Source organism: Nansenia antarctica, assembly GCF_963989245.1.
Source record: "Nansenia antarctica genome assembly, chromosome: 13".
Lineage (NCBI taxonomy): Eukaryota > Metazoa > Chordata > Actinopteri > Argentiniformes > Microstomatidae > Nansenia > Nansenia antarctica.
The window spans coordinates 27491262-27506410 of NC_137683.1; the positions used below are offsets into that span (position 1 = coordinate 27491262).

The window sequence follows — 15149 nt, forward strand, 5'->3', positions numbered from 1 at the left end:
GAACCGGCCCATCAGTAACCCAAGGTTAGCGGTTAGCGACTTCAGCATCTCTAGAGGTCGTACGTGTCGTCCGCGACCTTGACACCTTCTGCAAGGCTCCTCCATAGGGCCGTCGCTGAGCTGCAGAAAATCTGAATTAACACTCATGCCCTAATGCACACCCATGCACCCCCCCTTCTCCCTACACCCCCCCCCCCCCTTCCACCACAAACAAACATAACCCCCCCCTCCCCCCCCGCCCCCCATAACCTCGCATTGATCAGTAATGCTGCTTGCGTTGCAGTCTCCTTAATCCTGACACTGACTGTGACCTCTCAGTGCAGAGCAGACATCATTAGCATGGAGAAGAGATAGAGGGGGGGGGGGGGGGTGGGGGGGATGCTACATGCTAGCGTCCCCTGTGACCCTGAGGGTAGCGAGTAGCTCCTAGCCCCCCTAGCCCCCCCCCCCTCCCCCCCTACAACTCCATGACCTTAACCCTTTAATCCCTGTGGCGCCTGAGACGAAGCAGTCAATGATCACATCGGGGGGGCCGCCAGGTTATGTAACAAAGGAGGTCACCTCCCACCTCCCACCCCTCCGTGCTCCGCACCGCCGCCTGGCCGCAGCCGGCTGACCTCCAGAGGCCTCCTTGGACTCCTTGCTCTACCCTCCTCCTCCTCCTCCACCTCCTCCTCCTCCTCCTCCACCTCCTCCACCACCTCCTCCTCCTCCTCCTCCCTCCTCCTCCTGCCTGGTTATGAGAGATGCTGTGCTTGCAGATATCCTTCACCTACTTCTACAGGGGCCTCCTTGGACTCCCTGCTCTCCCTCCTCCCCCTCCTCCTCCTCCTCCACCTCCTCCTCCTCCTCCTCCACCTCCTCCACCTCCTCCTCCCCCTCCTCCTCCTCCCCCTCCTCCTCCTCCTCCACCTCCTCCTCCTCCTGCCTGGTTATGAGAGATGCTGTGCTTGCAGATATCTTCCACCTACTCCTACCAGCTTCGGTGCGCGGAGAGAGATGGCGGCTACTGGCGGCTACTGGCTTCACCAGAGAGAGTGTCTGTCCTCGTTTTGTTTTGAACGTCGTACGTCTCATAATCTGTTTTTAGTTTAGTGACAGTTTGATGATGATCAGACGATCAGGCTGTCAGTTGACTTCACGTGTGTCGTGGCGTATCCCAACTTATAACGTACGTTCCGCTTTCTTCTTCTCTCTGTCGTTTTTTTTCTCCCGTGCTCCCGTTTCGTTCCGTCTTCTCTCACCTCCTTGGGTCGTCTTTGATTTATAGGCGCTTCGTGTTTTTTTGCACCTGAATTTTAATTGGAGTGAGGAAACATTTGAAGCACTTTGTCTTTATCACCATGTTGCCGATGTCTTATTATTTCCTCGACTCCATCAGTCTTAACAAATGCTAAGACTATATATACATACATGTACATGCTAAGACTATATATACATGTACATTGGGACTATATGTGTGGTGGCCTGGGAAAACCCGTCGGATGTCGCTGGCGTTCGTTTGTGGCAAAGAGCAAAAATAGATGAAAATGTCCTATTTCGGCGATTTTGATATTATGTGGTATTCTAGTACTTTGAACCCCATACTACATTATGGTGAATAAACATTTTAAGAAAACAAAAGAGAAAGTACTTATTTTTATGTTTTTGTGGTGGGTAGTTTGCTAGCGAAACAACGTCACGTTGAACGTGTCTCATTCTCAGTTAAGCAACGCACGCACACATGAGCGAAAGGAGAGACGATACTTCCACCTGTGTTATTGCCAGTTTACTGATGCTCACAATAAGCATAAAGTAATAAAATCTTAACTAGAAGACACACAAATGGATTTGTCCCTCGCATACCGACGAGGCGAGCAGACTACCACCGCATCACAAGCAGACAAACGAGACCGGCCGATCTGCATAGGCTCCTCCCCCGACCCGGAGGAGAAAGGGGTCGGGGGCAGCATGGGGGCAGCATTTCTCACCTTTCACTTTTTTTGACATGATACATTAAAATGCTCATAACTTTTTAAAATAAAGGGCTATCTCAGTCATTCAACCAGTTATGAATAGCTGAGAACTTCTAATTTATGGAAATATAAAATTGAAAATGTCAAAATGCCACCATGTGAAGGGTTTTCCCAGGCCACCACACATATATACATGTACATTGGAGTGCTTCGTTAGTGCATGGATGCCAGGGTTGGGGTGTATGTATGCCCACCACACCCTGACCCCCCCATCCCCCCCTCATGTACATGTATATTACATTGGGTGCTTCGTTAGTGCATTGATGCCAGGGTTGGGGTGTATGTATGCCCACCACACTCTGACCCCCCCTCACACCCACCCTCCCCCTCCCCCACCCGCCCCTCCCTTACGAGTAGAGCGTCTACGTTGCAGCATTCCGCTCGCCTGCTCTTCCATGACCTGATGGGATCAGACATCTCCCCTCCCCCCTCCCCCACAGACTCCCCCACCCCTCCCCCACCCCTCCCAGACTCCAGACATGTTAGAGTGGCTTGTTTCAGAGTGGGGGGGGCTCCGCCCCTCTAAAAGCAAAAACCCCATCGCATCTCCACCTCTGTTTTGACTGGGATAGGGTAAAAAAAAAGACCCCCCCCAAAAAACTGCACCACTAAGGCCATTTTTAATCAGGCCTCGCCTGCCTGCCTGTCTGTCTCGTCGCTAACGCTAACGCTAGCCCAAGCAGATGGGGGTCATTACGGAACGGCTAACGTGCTCAATTTACTGTAGCGCTCCACTGGCAGCTCTCATTCCACCCTCCACCCTCCTCCCTCCGACCTCAAACCCTCCTCCTCCTCCTCCTCGTGCAGATATCTTCCGGGGGGTAACCGGGGTGGTTGTTGTGGCTAGACTCGGGAATTCGGGAACGTTTCCCCCATCACCATCACCGTCGTCTGTCAAAAACAGACAAACATTTCTCCTCAGGCTGATCATGAGGTTGCTAACGCGTAACGAGCATCTTCAGGCTTCGGTTGGTGTAGCGAAGCCTTGGGGTCTGCAGGAGAAGTGTCAGTGTCTCTTGAATGTCTCACTCACTCACTGCTTTCCTGTACGTGAGCGCTGATGTTAGAGAGGTGCATGTTTACTGGTGCAGAATAGGTTCATTAGGAAACCCATCATAATAAAATGAGGACATCTTATTTATGTGTTAGCTATAATAAGCTACTCGTGTGTGTTACTTACTAGAGAGCACAGTATCGTACCCCCGCTAAGCCGTTTGTCTTAGCGTCTTTACCTACTGTCAAAACAAAAGGGAGTCATCGTAGATCAGTGGAACGCCCCCCCCCCCCCTCCTCCTCCTCCCCCCTCCTTCCCATCTCGTGACAATGAGATAATTAGTCTCATGTCTCATCTCCATCTGAGCAGCAAAGCCTCTCACCCCCCCCCCCCCCCCACACTCTGAACCCCCACCTCTGAGGATGAAAGCTCTTCCCTCTTCCCTCCAAAAGCCCTGGAACCCCCACCCCCCCCACACACACTGGCATTAGGCCCTGGGCAAAGGACACCATCTCTGGTTGGGTGCTTGTCCCCACTGGCCTGGTAGATGAGTGTCTGTCAGTTGGGTTGACTTGTATCTGACATGGCCACATACTCTCTATTATACAAACAGTTCATCTGTATATAGAATATATATTGGTATACCGTATAATAACATGGTTATGAGGTGAGATGCAGCAGATGTCTACACCTATATGAACTCCTCTCCTCACCTGGTGTCGTGGCTGGCCCTGAAGGAGGTTGGCTGTGAGTGTTTGTGTGTGTGTGTGTGTGTGTGTGTGTAGAAACAGCAGGCTTCTCTTTGCACCACGTCTCATCTCCCTCTCTCCCTCCCCCCTCTCTCTCCCTCCCTCCCTCTCTCCCTCCCTCTCTCTCCCTCCCCCCTCTCTCTCCCTCCCTCCCTCTCTCCCCCCCTCTCTCTCCCTCTCCCCCACATCTCCCCCCTCCGCCTCTCCCTCTCTCCCCCCCCTCTCAGAGGCAGCGCTCCGCAGCCTCCTGGCCTCCCTGACCAGCGAGCAGCATGACGACCCCACGCAGCACCTGGAGAGGGAGCAGGCGCTGGCCCGGCAGTTCGCCGAGATCCTCCACTTCACCCTGCGCTTTGACGAGCTCAAGGTACCAGACCCAGACACACAGAAATACAGAGACACACACAGAAACACTCACAGAAACACTGACAGAAACACTCACAGAAACACTCACAGAAACACAGACTGACAGACAGACAGAGACACACACACACAGAAACACAGAAACACACAGAAACACACACACACACACACACACACAGCGACACAGAAACACACCGAAACACACACACACACACACACACACACACACACACACACACTCTATCCGCCATCCCTCAAAGTACGAGACACACACACACACACACACACATACACACACACACACACACACACACACACACACACACACACACACTCTATCCGCCATCCCTCAAAGTACGAGACACACACACATACACACACACACACACACACACACACACACACACCCTCTATCCGCCTCTATCCCTCAATCCAGTTAGCTTTATCCTCTAACCCTCGACCTTGGGGTCTTACGAGCGCCGCACAGCGCTGCGTACCGTCCCTCAGACGAGCGGCTATGCTAGCCCCGCGCTCCGTAGCCTAGCGAGGCGGGCCGACGCCCCCCCGCTAATTAGGCGTTAGTGCCGTACATGATTACGCGTCAGCCAATGAGCAGACTTAGATAAGTCTTTAATTGGTACCTTCCACTGCTGTCTGTGGCTTCCTCTAGCTGCTGTCATCCCCAACACGCTGGAGGAATGAACAATGAAGAGGGGGGGGAGGGGGAAGGGGGGGGTGGTTGATGTCGAAAGCGAAAAACGTTTCTTGTTGGCTGAGACTCCTGGCTGCTGCTACACACATGCAGACACACACACACAGAAGCACACACACACACAGACAGAAGCGCACACATGCAGACACACACACACACAGAAGCGCACACACACACAGAACGACACACACGCAGACACACGCAGAAGCACATACACACACGCAGACACACGCAGAAGCACATACGGTACACACACACACACACACAGAACGACACACGCAGAAGCACACGTAGACACACACACACACAGAAGCACACACACATACACAGAAGCGCGCACACACACACAGACACACACAGAATGACACAGACATGTCTGAGAGCACACACACACAGAAGCACACACACACACACAGAAGCACACACACACACACATACACACACCGAGAGCGACACATGCAGACATGTCTGCGAGCAGCTCTAGTCTGGAGGGAAGGGACTGGCAGAGTGTGTGTTTGGTCTGGATCACAGACAGGCAACGACTCCTCCACTTCCTATTAAAAAATCACTGGCATCTAATCTACCCAATGTGTGGGGGGGGTGGGGGGGTGTCTCTACTGTATGGATGTTGGAGACAATCAGAGGAGCTATCATTCTGTATACGGGGGCCTCGTTAAAAAAAAAAAAAAAAAAAAAAAAAAGAGGGTGAAATGGTTCCCCCCTAACTAAACCCCCCCCCCCTCTACGCACCCCTATAGACACACACACACACACTCAACCAGCACCCACTCTGACACCCCCCAGGCACTCAGCAGCGATGCCCCAATTAGTGCCCCACCCCCCCTCCCCTCCCCTGGCCAGACTGGCTCTTTGCTCTCTAAAAGCGTGAAGGTGGGGGGGGGTGAAGGGAGGGGGGGGCAAGGTATCATGCCAGGCCCATTCGTCAATCTTTCACTCCCCTGCCCCGTCCACGTGCCCTGACCTAGTTAGAACCCCCCAGCCCAGCCCAGCCCAGCCCATGTTGAAACCACTGACTGGTGTGATATCGTTAGCCTCATAGCATGATTGCCTAAGTCGTGCTTCACTTGTGGTCAGCCGAGCCATCTTTGTATGTAGTGTCCAAAAGATGACTATGTCAAAGAGATGACTTGGGCAGATAGTGATTTTGGAATGTAACAAGCATTCTGATAGGCTGATGTCATAGAGGCAATAATGCACAGTGAATCAGCAGTGTTAGGAGAGTCTCAATTTGGCCAAAATATGACTATGCTATGAGCTTAACTGGGTCTGTCTGCCTGTCTGTCTGGCCCTGGCCACTACACTTAAGTGGCCACAGACTGGGCACCAGTCTATCGCTGGCGTGATTAGCCTGCTAGCATTGACGGCATTAACTGCAAGAAAGGGGGGGGGGGGGGGGGGGGGGGGTGGTGTGTCGCGTGGGTAATTAGCCTGTTAGCGTCTCCACGCATCCAGGGGGCAGGAGGGGGGGGGGGGGGCAGGAGGCTGACGCGTGGAAGCGGCCCCCCGCCTGACTGACCGGTGGCTTACCAGATAGAAGAGGTCAGAGTGTCTTTAGTAAGCCTCTCCACCAGTCTGCATATGTACTGTAGCATTGAGCCTTTAGTCAAAATAGGGGTGGGGGGGGCTGGGTTCCCCCTTCCTTGCCCCCCGAGTCACCCCTAAACCCCTGATCCCACTCCTGACAGCTTGGCTCACCTTCTGTAAGACCCCACTAGTACATGTAGTACTATAAGTACATTATTGTCGCTCTTTTGGCTGTTAAGCTGGACCCCCCCCCTCCCCACCTCCACCAGAGAGGCGTGCTCCCGTGCCTTACCCCCCTGACCCCCTGACCCCACTCTTGACAGCTTCCCCTCTCCTTCTGTGATCCCCGTCCCCACTAGAGGACATCACGTCTGTTCACAGCTCTGCCTGGAAGTGAGCATGTAGGCTAGGTCTTAACGAGAGCGTCCCCTAGCTCTGTCTGTAAGTGACCTTATGTCATCCTCACGTGCGGCCTCTCTTGCGGGGGTTATGGGTAAATGGGAAGAGGAACTACTTGAGATGACAGACGATTGGTGGGAGGAGGCCCTAATCAGGGTCAACTCAACATCATGTGCCCGTCTAAGCTTGATTCAGTTTAAGGTCCTGCATAGGGTCAATTGTTCTGTCTTTTAAAGCCAGGCTCAGTCAGTTGTTTCCGGGTACAGGTGATACCTGTGATAGGTGTGGCTCGACACCGACCGATCACACTCGTATGATTTTCTTCTTGTCCAAAATTAGCAGATTTCTGGTCTGGTTTCTCTAAGACCCTAATGCCCTCAAGGTTACAGGAGAACCCTGCCATCTTTGGGGTACCCCGTATACCAGCCAGTCTCACCCAAAAAATAATCTGATGTTGTTGCCTTTGCCTCACTTGTTGCCCGTAGACGTGTTCTGTTGCAGTGTAAGTCGGCCCCTATCCAGAGGGTCCAGAGCGTCCAATAGCCCACTTATCAGCCCCCTAACACCTGTTTATCCGTCCGTCACTAACGACAAACACACTTGAGGCGCTGCTCCACGATTAGACAGAGTAGACACTAGGATTTCATTTCACTGAGTGAAATAACAATGGAAAGAAAAAAACACTTTATCAAATAAATAAAAAGAGAGAATGTCCTTTCCACGGCCTCTCCTCCCTCCGCAGGGACGTTTGTGTCTTGTTTGTTAAAAACGTCCCTGATGGTGACGGTGCGTTTCATCCAGAAACTGGAAAGTGTCCTACCCGCAGGCAACTCTCTCTCTACTTTCAGAGACGGGGCACGAGAAAGTCACACATACACAAGTACACAGGCACGACAAAGACACACATACACAAGTACACAGGCACGACAAAGACACACATACACAAGTACACAGGCACGACAAAGACACACATACACAAGTACACAGGCACGACAAAGACACACAAACACAAATACACAGGCACGACAAAGACACACTTACACAAGTACACAGGCACAACAAAGACACACGTACACAAATACACAGGCACGCACACGCACGCACATAATGCCCTTCTCCATGCTCTGAGATGCTCTGTTTGTGATGCGTGTTTCAATCCTTCCCGTTGCAGATGACGAACCCTGCCATCCAGAATGACTTCAGCTACTACAGGAGAGAACCCTGAGCCGCATGCGGATCAACAACACACCAGTGAGCTTACTTGCTGTTTACACTTACTTACTGTACTGTACTTAACACTTACTTACTGTTATTAACACTGTAGAGCTGAGCTGTGCTTCCTCCTCGTACTGTATACCCAGACTCCTCTGCTACTGGAACTACGCTGCTGTGTTTGGAAATACAATAATACAGAAATACAATACTCCTTTTCATCTGACATGACTGAATGGATGAAAGCTATGTAGATGAGTTATTGTGGTCATATCGTGTCAGTAATTACTGATTCCTGTACCTAAAGGAAGGGAGAGATGATGGAGGGATGCGTTGACAGACTTGGATGGATGGATGGATGTATGTATGTATGTATGTATGGATGGATGTATGTATGGATGTATGTATGGATGTATGGATACTTAGTAAAAACAAACGTATTTGACCAAGCCTTCAGTCTAGTGTGCGTGCGTGCGAGCGAGCGAGAGAGAGTGCGTCATGCGACAGAGAGTGCGTGCGTGCATGCGACAGAGAGAGTTGCGAGAAGAGAGAGTGCGTATGTGTGGGTGGATGGATAGATGTGTGTGTGTGTGTGTGTGTGTGTGTGTGTGTGTGTGTGTGTGGGCAGCCTCTCCTCCCAGCAGACAGCGACAGAGAGAGAGAGAGGCCCCCACCGGGGAGTGTGAGAGGGTTCGGGGCACTTACCAGACGGCAGCGTGCTGCCTCCCGTGTGCTCTGATCTGAGATCAGTAGCGTATCCCCGGCCCCCCCTAGGGGAACAGGGCCTTCCTGGCCTCAGCGGGAGCAGCACCTGATCTGAGCGCACGGTGGTTCCCACAGAGAGGACCCCCGGGACGCCCTGGTTGTGCAGGGGAAACCCCCCCAAACAGGGTTCCCGCGCTGGTCTTAAAAAGCCTTGAAGTCTAAAATCCAGCATTCCAATTTGTAAGGCCTAAAAAGGTCCCAAGTTTCAGTTATTCGGTCTAAAACTGAGGTGCTAGGGTCTTAGAAATGAGATCCTGCAAGGAAATCAGTCCGACCACGTCTATTTACCGTGGAAATTAATCAAGCTGGAACCCAAAAAATGCCAATTCGCTTCCTTTTTTGTCTGTATGGCAGTGAAATCCTTAATTTCATCACCTCGAGGATGACAAAAAGCTATCATATGGTGTCGCGAATAGGTCTAAAATGATATTCAAAGAGGTCTAAAAAAGGTCTAAAAAGGGCTTAAATTGGACTTGCTGAAACTTGTAGGAACCCTGCCAAACCTCTGAGTCTCTGTGGCTGTGTCGTTGCTCAGCAACAGACCAGTTCTGACCAACTGTCATTTCAACAGGGCCACTATATTATTATCATTGGATTTAGCGTTTAGCATCGTACATCATAATGACATATTGTTGGCCTCATAGCATAATTGCCTAAGTCATATTTTGGCCAAATTGAGATATCTGCCTAACTCTACTCTCCTAACACTGCTGATTCACTGTGTGTTATTGCCTATGATGCCATCAGCCTATCAGAATGCTTGTTACATTCCAAAATCACTATCTGCCCAAGTCATCTCTTTGACATAGGCATTTTTGACACTACATACAAAGATGGCCCGGCTGACCACAAGTGAAGCATGACTTTTATACTATGAGGCTAACGATATTGTATGTCATAATGACATATAAACGAGGTTGAAATTAAAGGTGTTTGAAGATAAATGGACTGCTACAGTACTGATATTATTGGTTGTTTTGTCTCCTATTTCGACCTATAAGCAATAGAATGTCATTATTATTATTATCAGACTTGAAATGCTGTTGTATGATGATACAGGAAGCTTTCAGGACTACAGCCTACTATCTACTGAGCCTCGCGTCAAAAAGACGCACACGCCTTTATTCAATAGCACCAAGGACATCCCGGTAGAACCGTAGTGAAATGTTTTAAATCTTTCAATAGCCCGTTAGTGAAGAAGAAAAATGAACAGATTCTTTCTCCCGTGTTCTAAAGACCCACATCTGTTTTTTTTCTAGTTTTTTTTTTCACTCACTCAGTCTGTCTGGTCTGCAGTTCCTTCTCCCCCTCCGTACGTGAATATGCCATTAGGCAAATGGCTCCAGACAGAAGGGCCGTAAAAGACCTGTCCCTGTCTAAAGCTGTCCTCTAGCCATTAAACATTCCCTGCTGCACAGAGGAGCATTTCCACTCTGACAGTTCAGACGTTGAAATTAAATGACGAGGACCTTTCCTGTGCAAGACGCATTTGTATCATACCAGACGTCCTATCTGTTCTTTTGTGGGAAAGCACATTATTCTATTGGAGTGCGATCATTTTTTTTACGTGATGTGGCTTGACATTCTCCAGGAAGGATAGCTCCCGTCGAGAATATAAACACCACCGTCTGAAAACACCGTCGTGAGCCAGACTGTATCCTCCTGAATATTGAATATAAATATTGAACGTAAATATTGAATATGAGTAGATGTTTTCATATTGAACACCTCGTTAGTGTCCAGTGGTTTTTAAAGCAGATATTATTAACTGACAAACTTGCTCCTTTGATTTTCAGGCAGAGGGTGAGAATGAAGTCAACAACGAGCTGGCCAATAGGATATCTCTGTTCTACGCCGATGCCACGCCCATGTTGAAAACGTTAAGCGACGGCACCAACAAAGTTTGTGTCAGAGGTAAAGATGTTTTTCACGGCGTGCCAAACAGCTTTGATATTGTGGCGACGTGTCAGTTATTAAAGAGATCAAAGTAGATTGTTGCAGAAAATAATCTCTCTCTCTCTTTCTTTGTCTCTCTCTCTGTCTCTCTCTCTCGCTCTCTGTCTATCTCTCTCTCTTTCTCTTTCTCTCTCTCCGTCTCTCTCTCTCTCTCTCTCTCTTTGTCTCTCTCTCTTTCTCTCTCTCTCTCTCTGTCTCTCTCACTCTCTCACTCTCTCACTCTCTCTCTTTCTCTCTCTCTCTCTCTGTGTCTCTCTACCAAGAATAAGAACTTGCCCATCGAGAACACGACGGACTGCTTAAGCACAATGGCCAGCGTCTGCAAAGTCATGTTGGAAACGCCGTAAGTGGTTTTGCTAACTAACTTGTGAACTAGACCAGTAGGATGTCAGCGGTAGTTAGAAGAGCTCAGCGGAGGCAGACAGGCTCATTGTGATGCATGGGAAGGAACCTCGCGTTGTTCTCTAACACACATGTGTTTGATGGCATTCCTCACACGCGTGTTGATAAACCATTCCTCATTCCATGCATTTCCAATGAGCCTGCCTGCCACCCCTATGCCCACGTCAAGACAGTACGACTCTCTGTGCGGCTCTGGGGCTCAATATCCATCTGTCTCTGTCTTTCCTGTCTCTTTCCATCTGGCTAATATCTTTCCCCGTCCGTCTGTCTGTCTCTTTTCCGTCCGTCTGTCCGTCCGTCCCACCCCAGGGAGTACCGCAGCCGGTTCACCAGTGAGGACACGGTCTCCTTCTGCCTCCGGGTCATGGTGGGGGTCATCATCCTGTACGACTACGTCCACCCCGTGGGGGCCTTCGCCAAGTCCTCCAAGATCGACGTGAGTACGGCAGCCTAGCGTCACAGAGCTGAAAGACACACCTCGACTGGCCCATCCTGATGTCTGTGTCTGTGTCTGTCCCTCTGACTCTGTCTCTGTCTCTCTGTGTCTCTCTCTGTCTCTCTCTCTGTCTCTCTCTCTCTCTCTCTCTCTTTGTCTCTCTCTCTCTGTCTCTCTCTGACTCTCTGACTCTCTGTCTCTCTCTGACTCTCTCTCTCTCTCTCTCTCTGTCTGACTCTCTCTCTCTCTGTCTCTGTCTCTGTCTCTGTCTCTCTCTCTCTCTGTCTCTGTCTCTGTCTCTGTCTCTGTCTTTCTTTCTCTCTCTCTCTCTCTCTCTCTCTGTCTCTGTCTCTGTCTCTCTCTCTCTCTCTCTCTCTCTCTCTCTCTCTCTCTCTCTCTCTCTCTCTCTCTCTCTCTCTCTCTCTCTCTCTCTCTCTCTCTCTCTCTCTCTCTCTGTCTCTGACTGTCTCTCTGTCTCCACAGATGAAAGGGTGCATCAAGGTGCTCAGAGACCAACCTCCCAACAGCGTAGAAGGCCTTTTAAACGCTCTCAGGTAAGACCACCTCCCTCCCCCTCCTCCCCAGGAACGACGGGAGGATTTTCTCTTCCGGTTCTTTCTCTCTCTCTCTCTCTTGCCACGTCGCCCACACGCCATGCCCAGCATCTCCTCACCACCATCGCGCCCGGTATCACGTTGCCGCTTTCCCCCCCGCATCTACTCATGTATTTAACGCACACGCGAGTCGTCGGACGGGATTGAGTTAAAACCCGATGACGTGTTAACTGTTTGTAATAAATGTCGGAGAGGATTACATTTCTGTGCGCCCCCCCAAACCCTCGCCCCCCCCAAACTCCCTAAACCCTCCTTTCCCTTTCCCTTAAAAAATATAAGTAGCTATCAACCCCAGCTGCTCTCGCTGTGTCTGTGGCAACTCCACATCTGCATGTCACCACAGTACAGTACAGTATCAGGGCCCCGGGCTCTCTCACTGTCTCACTGGCGCTCCCCAGTCATGTAGGGTCAGTCAGAGCAGCCTGCAGCCTGGATGTCTGGGTTACACATCTGCTGAGGGGGGGACGGGGGGACGCATGCAGGGACGAGTAGAAAGCAAAGTTCAGAGCTGACAAGAGAGAGAGAGAGTTAATGCACACACACACACACAGACATAATACAAACACACATACACACACACACATTCGCTCATATTCACTCGCTCTCTCTGGGAGCTGGGAGAGACTTGTTAAATTCACTGGACCTGGCATTGATGATGTGTGTGTGTGTGTGTGTGTGTGTGTGTGTGTGTGTGTGTGTGTGTGTGTGTGTGTGTGTGTGTGTGTGTGTGTGTGTGTGTGTGTGTCTGTGGCTGCTGTACAGTCACAAACGTAAATGAATGTCTCCCAATGAACTGATTGCACTGATAGTGCGGTAATGCGCATTTATGTGGACATAAATAAAGCATTTAAAATGCTGTGTGTGTCTGTGTGTCTGTGTCTATGTCTGTGTCTGTCTCTGTCTCTGTGTGTCTGTCTCTGTCTCTGTCTCTGTGTGTCTGTCTCTGTCTCTGTCTTTGTCTCTGTCACTGTGTCTGTGTCTGTCTCTGTCTCTGTCTCTGTCTCTGTGTGTGTCGTCTGTGTCTGTGTCTCTGTCTCTCTGTCTCTGTCTCTGTCTCTGTGTCTGTGTCTCTGTCTCTCTGTCTCTGTCTCTGTCTCTGTGTCTGTGTCTGTGTGTCTCTGTGTGTGTCGTCTCTGTCTGTGTCTCTGTGTCTCTGTCTCTGTCTCCGTGTCTCTGTCTCTGTGTGTCTCTGTGTGTGTCTGTGCCTGCTCCTGTCACCCCTGCAGGTACACAACCAAGCATTTGAATGACGAATCGACCAACAAGACCATCAAGAGCTTGTTGCAGTAGGACTGAACTCTGGTACAACCGTTCGCCTCACCTTCCCCCCGTTGCCCCCGGAGACCACACAAACGCTTCTCCCATACGATGTCGGTGCACAGAATGTTGTTGTTGTTGTTGTTTTGTTTTTTTAAATGGAAAAAGAGCTGAAGCTCCGCCCTTTTTTTATAACGCAAAAATGCTACTGCCATTATTACGTACGTCTTTTCTGTGCCAAAAAAAAAAGATGTCGCTGAGATATTTTAAATGTTTTTCCATACAAGGCCATATACAAGAAAAATGGCAGCTATGAAAAGCATTGTTGGTTCTCTTAGTGTTCTCTAAGACTTGTGTTTTTTCCCTATGTAAGGGACGGGAGTGCTATGACTTGAACATTTTCAAAAAGAGAGAGATATATAGAGAAATATATATTATTATTTTTGTTTGATTTGTTGATATTTAATATTACATCTTTCTGCATGACAAAATGATGTCTTGACTTTTTTCCTTCTATTTAAAAAAAACTAATGGTTCAATTTGAATTTGTCTGCTCAATTGTGTTTTTGTGTTTTGTTTTGTTTATTATTCGAATGGTACCTGTCAAAAATTGAGATTATTAAAAAGATAGTACTGTTTTATGTTTTATATTTTTTATAGGTTTTTTGATTTGTGTGTATTGTCTTTTTTTCATAGTTGTGTTGTATTTTTCATTTGAAAATGTCAAACTGTGATGTGTGCAAATCAAATTTAAAAAGTTGGGAGTTTTACTGTAAACGGACAGTACAGTAATGTTGCGGCTGGAAAAAATAAAAAAGAGAACTCTTGTTTTCTAAACCTGACTCTTCCCTTTTCCTTTTATGGTCAAGGAACATAACCAACTGTAATAATAACCAATCTCAGTTCAGATTGGAATATATGACTCATCATATAACTGCCAAAAAGGAAATGATAACACTGATTCACTATGTGTGGTTCTATCTGATGAAGAATAGCTTCATACAGTATGCCAGAAAAAGACGTGTGCGTAATGCCGTCTCATATTCACATATTCCTCCAGTTAGTCAGTCTGTCTCATATTCCTCACGTTAGTCAGTCTGTCTCATATTCCTCACGTTAGTCAGTCTGTTGTCATGTCGTGAGTTTAGAATGATAAGGTTCTCTCTCCGTTTAGGGCAGTTCAGAGATATTGAGCGTCAAAGTTTTTACATTCCATTATGTTTTGTGAGATGGAACCTTTGTATTTTATTAATTACTAACTAAAAAAATGTCAACATTTTTAAAATAACACCACACAGGCATTAACAAACACCTAATGGACCAGATTATGTAAAAAACTCAATTTTGACAAAAATGGAGATAGAACCTTAGAATTCTAACGTCACAATGTCACACTTAGGAGGCTAGGCCAGAAGAGGTCACCATTTCTTTAGTCTCTGCCTCTCTGGGCTCAGGTCAATCAAAACTGCATTGCAGTACAACCACTACCACATTTACTACCCTTTTTCCCCACCCATAGTAAAACTACAACAGCTTTGGATATTGTAACAGTAACAGTCCAGAGGGGAGATCAGTAAAGGAGATTCCACGCCAACACCCGCACAAACCGCCCAAGTCGACTTTGACTCTGAAATGTCTGAAATTGTCCCCCCCCCCGCCCTTTTTTTCATTGCACCTACTTAAACCATTGTCCAAATGCATTGAAAGACTGTCAGGCATTTTATTCTTTC

At 48.8% G+C, this 15149-nt stretch overlaps 1 protein-coding gene across 1 annotated transcript in view; it reads left to right on the forward strand.

Moving 5' to 3' along the window:
* The window catches only part of fam49bb (family with sequence similarity 49 member Bb), a 44840-nt gene extending 30827 nt beyond the window's left edge, over positions 1 to 14013 (forward strand). The window contains 9 exon segments of the mRNA XM_080544348.1: positions 3986 to 4125; positions 7949 to 7990; positions 7993 to 8028; positions 10551 to 10649; positions 10651 to 10668; positions 10974 to 11053; positions 11422 to 11548; positions 12032 to 12102; positions 13389 to 14013. Coding sequence (XP_080400474.1) covers positions 3986 to 4125; positions 7949 to 7990; positions 7993 to 8028; positions 10551 to 10649; positions 10651 to 10668; positions 10974 to 11053; positions 11422 to 11548; positions 12032 to 12102; positions 13389 to 13452 — 677 coding nt within the window. The 3' untranslated portion in view covers positions 13453 to 14013.
* Positions 14014 to 15149: the final 1136 nt, after the last annotated feature.